Here is a 5,916-nt window from a genome sequence, read left to right on the forward strand (position 1 = left end):
TGTTTCTGAGATACAAAAATAAATAAAGTCCAAGGCAGGCTGCAGCTCTGAACTAATATTTAAAATGCAAAATCATGGCAGAGTTCCTCCCCCCCCCCGCCTTGTCTTGCAGTAAAAAGATATAAACAGAATAAATTACCTTCCCTCGCTGGCTTACGAGAGTCCCTCTCTCCTGACCTGAATTTTAAGTCCTGGCTTGGTTGTAGCACGGAGCACCGATGATTTATGAAAAGCCAGCCACTTCTCTGCATATTTTCTCTGTTCAGCCAAGTGGTGGAATTTATCCTTCCTATACCATTACTAGCATTAATAATGGGGTGGCAAACGAGCCAGGCCGAGCCCCAGGGGATCCCTCAGGCAGGAGCTGGGGCCATCACAAAGACACTGGGCTCCCAGCACCCACCAAGCAAAGCACCTTCTCCCCCTTTCATAGGTGGGGAAACTGAGGCAGGAGAGCAGTTGGCTGTTCCTTGCTGCTCCTTTCTGCTCCACCCCTTCCAGGCCATAAGTGCTGTTATCAAGTAACGGGCACTTTTTATAAGGACAGGGCAATGTGTTGTTAAGTAATTCCCTCCCGGCATCATTTTGAGGATTATAAAACAGAGCACAAGGTCATTCACTGAGTGAACACTGGCTGCTATTATTATTATTACTATTACTATTATTAGTTATTATTAAACCCAGGCTGCTGAGGCACCCCACCTCTGGGCAGACAGGCTGGAAGTGGGATTTTGAATGATGCTGGGATGCTCCAAGCTGCCATCTCCTGTGCAGGAGGATGGGGAGGTCCCTGCGCAGGGGCTGGGGGCTCTGTGGAGGAGGACGGGGCTCAGCAAGGGCAGCCATCAGCAGACCTGCTGGCACTGAGGAGCTTTACCAGTTGGGCTCCACAGCTCAGAGCTGGGTGCAGGAGCCAAACCTTCCCCCAATTCACTGGCCAGGGGCTGCTGCTGCCCTGGGCTTGCCCATCCCAGCAAACACCCATCTGTGGCTCGGCATGGGCAGAAGGGGCCTGATGGCTGGGGAGGGCACAGTGTCATGCCAAGGGCCAGATCCAGGCCACAGGACACGGAGCTGGCCTTGCAGGGAGCAGCTGGGTTCAGTCCATTGGTTACCCCAGCCCTTAACCACAGCCAGGTCTGGGATCCTCACTGCAACCAGGGACAGGGTACAGCACCCCAACTGAGTCTGGGGTCTCCATCACAGCCAGAGTCCCCATTGCAGCCAGGGTCAGGGTCCCCATCACCCCACCAGTCCCAGGAAGGCACCAGCACCCAGAGTTCACGCCTGTCTCCAGCTGCAGGGTGACCCCCCATCAGCTGGGGCCATGCCACCCCCAGTGGGGTGTCCCACACATAACCTGCACCCCCTATGTCCCTGCCAGGGATGTCCAAAGCCCCTCAGATGGCACCCAAAGCCCAAGCACTCCCTCGTCAAGGCACAGAGGGGACAAAGGTCCCTGTTGGGGTGCTCAGGGGAGTCACCACAAACCCCACAGTCATGCCTGTGTCATCACCAGCAATAACCCTCCCATGAGACCGTGCTGGGGAAACACCACCACAATGCCCTGGCCCCCGGCAGAGCAGCATCAGTCCTGGGAATAAACTTATTTTCAAAAGCTGTTGGGCAAACATCAATACTATTTTTTTTCCTGACCTTTTTCCTTTTTTTTTTTTTTTTTCTTGGAAGGGGAAGGTCTGCAGAAGGTGGAAAGTAATCAGGTTTTGGACCTGGGATAAAAAATGGCTGGAGTAGGTTGGGCTGACTCCTTATAATTAATAGTGTGCCTCGTAATAGGATTCTCCAGCCTTCGGTGCTCCCTGGAAACACCTTTTTACATAAGATATTGCTCACGATGGAGCGGCAGAGTTTTGATTTATGGGGTTTTGGCCTCCAAGAAGCATCTGGGGAGCTGGCCTGGCCGGTGGGAGGTATCAGACTGGGGGGAGAGGGGAAAAGGGCTGAAGACAGGGAGGGTGTTTCTATGGGGTTGGCAGCTGGGTCCTGGGGCAGGTGCCCAGCCAGAGGAAAAGGCTTCGAGTGTGTGTGTGTGTGTGCTGTTATCTGGGGTCTGAGCTGCACCTGGGGCTGAGCCCCCTCTGCACCCAAGGTGAAGGAGGAGGAGGCTGAGAAGGGTTTTGGGGCAGGAGAAAGCTTGTCTCCCTGCCCAACCCCACCAGGTGATGCCTGGGGCATGGGCTCAGCTGGGAAACTGGGGAGCAGTCAGGGTCGGGGAGCCCCAGTGGGAGCAAGACTCCACATAACCCGGGGATGGGAGGAAGGACCGGGGAGAAATGTGGGGGGGGGACACAAAAAGCCCTACGAAGTGCAATAGCAAGGGGCTAAAAACAAATGCAGCATTAGAGAGTGGGAATGGGAGAGAGCAGGAAAGCCTGGAGGAAAAGGGGGAATGGGAAAAAAAGAGTGGGATGGGGGGGAAAATGGGGGATCAAGGGGACTCCAGGATGGGGTACACTCACACACACACACACACGTGTTGCCTGTCAGTGCACCTCCGAGCCTGCGGGTGTTAAACACGGCCAGGGAGCTCCACCAATAAATCACCGTAACAAGCGGGTCCATGTGTGTTGTTCTCTTTTGACCGCAGACAGCGCGGCAGGAATGGGAGAAGATTGTAATAATTAATAATCATTAGAATAATAATGCATAAAGACAGTAGCAAAGTAATTAGTCAGAGCGGGAGCGCTTGTTAATTGAGGTGGGGAGCTTCAAACAGCCTGGGGAGGGGCAGGGGAGGGAGGGGAGGAGGGAACCGAGGGTTGGGGGCTGCAGAGGAGGATCCCGGCACGTCCCAGGGGCAGAGCAGGACTGTGTACCCCAGTCCTGCCCTCGGACAGGCAGGGGAGGCACAGGCAGGGCCCCAGATCCATCCCTGCCCACAGTGTGAGCCCCGGCCTCATCCACCCTGTGTGCCTCAGTTTCCCCATCTCTGCATGGACACAGGAGCTGTGGGAGGAGACCGGCCCCGCATTCGCCAGGCAGCGGGGCTTTATTTTGGTTGTTTTGGAGGAGAGTGAGCGGAGGGTGCTGGCTGGGCAAGGGTGGGCGTCACTCCAGGCCCAGCTGGCTCTTCAGGGCCTGCAGCTGGGCCACCTGGATGTGGCTGCCCCCACACACCACCACCACCACAGAGGCCAGGGGGGTCCGCAGCCACCCCTCGTCCTGCAGCCGCTGAAGCCGCCCCGTGTAGAGCAGGGCCAGGACGGCCCCGCAGGCCGGCTGCACCAGCATCCTCTCGTCATCTGCGGGGACAAGAGCGGGGGGACACCTTGAGCCGCCTGCTCACCCACCCTGTGTCCCCGTCAGGAGCCAGGGTCCCCCCAGCACCCTGACTGGCATGTCCCAGGCCAGCCCCAAGACCCGGTGGTGTCCCTGTCACCCGTGTCACGCCTGGCTGGCCCCTGCTCACCCAGGAACCGCTCCACGGCTCGCACAGCCTCCGTGTCCTCCACCACCTGGGAGATGACCTGACATTCCCGGGCACACTCCAGCGCCCGCGCCGCCACCTTCTTGGCTCCCAGGCACTTGGCCACGCTGGGACAGGAGGTGAGAATGGTGTTCAGGGTGGTCCTGGGACCCTTCAGTGAGCTGGGCTGAGACCTGCCAACTCACTGCATGCATGGCTGCACCCACAAAGCCCAGCTCACCTGGTGATCTCAGGCAGGGAGACGAGCCGGCCGGCCTCCAGCGCTGTGTGGAAACTGTGGGCCCCCCAGGTCTCAGCAGCAATGATGGGGACGTCCTGCCAGCCCACCTGATGCAGGCCAGCCACGACACCTGCCAGCAGCCCCCCGCCGCCCACTGCCAGCAGGATGGCATCTGGTTTGGTCTCCAGTGAGTCCTTCAACTCCTGGACCAGGCTGGCGTGACCCTGCCTGCAGGGCGAGAGGGGCCAGAGAATGCAGCCCAGGGGCACCCCAAGGCAACCCGTACCTCGGGGATGGGGATGGGGTGGCAGGAGCTGAGCCCTGGCAGCACTCACCACACCAAGGGGTGGTCGAAGGGGTGGATGCTGACACAGCCCTCAGTCTGTGCCAGCTCAAGGGCTCTCTCGTTGGCTTCATCCCACACCTGGGGGTGCAACGGGGGCTCAGCGGGGCCACATCCAGCCCTTGCACCCCAGAGATCGGTCTCTCATCTCGGCAGGGCCAGGAGACACCAGAAACCCACACGGGGTGCGGGACTGAGAGGGGTGTCCCCGAGGTAACCCTGCCACAGTGCCGGGTTGAGGATGACGCAGGAGGGGGACGTTTCAGGATGGGGTTTGCCATGCACATCCCCGGTATTGCAGAGCAGGCTGAGGTCAGGCTCAGCCCCCTCTGGTCCCCCCCAGACCCCAGGTTTAGAGGCTACCATGGGGGTACCTGGCCAGAGACCTCCACCTCTGCCCCCAGCTCCTCCAGCTTGCGCACAGTGGTGGAGCCAGTGGTGCTGGGGACCACGACGGTGACCGGCAACCCCAGCTTCTTGGCCACGTACGCCGCTGCCAGACCTGCATTCCCCCCTGAGGAAAACATGGGGGTGAAGCAGGGCTCCACCCCCCCCACACTCCCCATATTACTCATGAGCATCCCCCCTCGCTCCCCCTGCCCCAGCTCGGGGCCTAATTACCTGAGGAGCAAACGAAGCGGGAGCAGCCCTTCTTGGCAGCCTGAAAGGCAGGAGGGAAGGAGGGAGGGGGACGGCTGTGTCTTCCCACCATGCCCCCCACAAGGGCACGAGCAGCACCCTGCCCACGCTCACCTCCTGGCAGAGGTGGCCGATGCCTCGGATCTTGAAGGAGCCCGTGGGCTGGACGTTTTCCAGTTTCATGTAGACCTTGGTGCCCGCTGCCCTGGACAGGACCAGGCTCTCCAGGACAGGAGAGATGACATGGAAGGGCTTCTCCCTCCCACCAGGCTGGGCTGCCATGGCTCTGGCAATGGATGTTCTGCCAGGAAAAGGTGGGGGAAACACCAGCTGCTCCCCACAGGGTCCCTCCCGCAGCTCCACTGCCTGTCCTGGGCTCGGTATGGGGCACAGGAGCCCCTCAGGTGGGACAAGGCTGTCTCCAGTGTCTGCTTCCAGCTCAGGGATGCAGCAGCACCGAGCCCTGGGGCACAGCAGTGGGCCCTCCCAGCCAGAGCCCCCAGTCAAGATGGGCCACCCAATCCTCCATCCTCCTGGTCCCCAAGCCCTCAGCGTCCCCCCCTCACGCACCCTGTCCCCTAATTCAGCCAGGGCCACCCCACGGTGGGGATTACCTGGTGTCACCGGCTCCTCACCCGCAGCTGCAACAGCGTGGGGGACAGAGGGAGGTAGAGGTGACGTCGGAGGGGCTGTGCCGGTGTCCCCAGGTCCCCGTGTCCAGCCACGCAGCAGGGCGAGGGGCGGGGGTTAAACATTGCCCTGGTCCGGGCTGTTTGCTCAGCGCCGGGCGGTTTTTTCCAGCCGTGAGGCTGGATCCGTGCCGAAAGCGCCCAGCCGTGGCCTGGGCACGCTGCCCGGTGCCCAGCGGAGACAGCCATGTGTGGGCCTGGCAGCCAGATCCCAGCAGCCTTCATGTGCCCAGGAGGTGGGATGTGAGCGCCCAGGGGACAGGGGGAAGAGGAGAGGCAGTTCCCAAATGACTGTGGGGGTCCCCAAGGATTTGGTCCCCAAGGCTGGGCACAAGCACTGGCTCTTCTCGGGTCCAGCCAGAAACACATCCCGGCAGATTTGAGGACTTTGCCCATTTGACCCAGACCCCGGTGTAGCAAGGGCAGCCTGCGTGCCCCAAATCCCCAACAGACACCCCCTTCACCTCCAAACGAGCCATCACACCCTCGTGCCCTCACACACACACACACACACACACACACACACTCTCTCTCTCTGCACAGCTTGCAGGGTGCCCCATGAGCATTCCTTGGGGGG

General features: G+C 60.3%; 1 protein-coding gene across 1 annotated transcript in view; it reads right to left on the bottom strand.

The window, feature by feature from the left end:
• Positions 1–16: 16 nt before the first annotated feature.
• The window catches only part of SDSL (serine dehydratase like), a 6,794-nt gene continuing 894 nt past the window's right edge, over positions 17–5,916 (bottom strand). The window contains exons 2-8 of the mRNA XM_026859869.1: positions 4,765–4,951; positions 4,633–4,672; positions 4,386–4,525; positions 4,004–4,092; positions 3,669–3,896; positions 3,431–3,555; positions 17–3,263 (exon numbers count right to left, since the gene is read on the bottom strand). Of these exons, the coding sequence (XP_026715670.1) occupies positions 3,070–3,263; positions 3,431–3,555; positions 3,669–3,896; positions 4,004–4,092; positions 4,386–4,525; positions 4,633–4,672; positions 4,765–4,932 (984 nt within the window). The 5' untranslated portion in view covers positions 4,933–4,951 and the 3' untranslated portion in view covers positions 17–3,069. The remainder of the gene's footprint in view (positions 3,264–3,430; positions 3,556–3,668; positions 3,897–4,003; positions 4,093–4,385; positions 4,526–4,632; positions 4,673–4,764; positions 4,952–5,916) is intronic.

The sequence above is a fragment of the Athene cunicularia genome, assembly GCF_003259725.1.
Source record: "Athene cunicularia isolate RWA chromosome 15 unlocalized genomic scaffold, athCun1 chr15_part1, whole genome shotgun sequence".
Classification (NCBI taxonomy): Eukaryota; Metazoa; Chordata; class Aves; order Strigiformes; family Strigidae; genus Athene; species Athene cunicularia.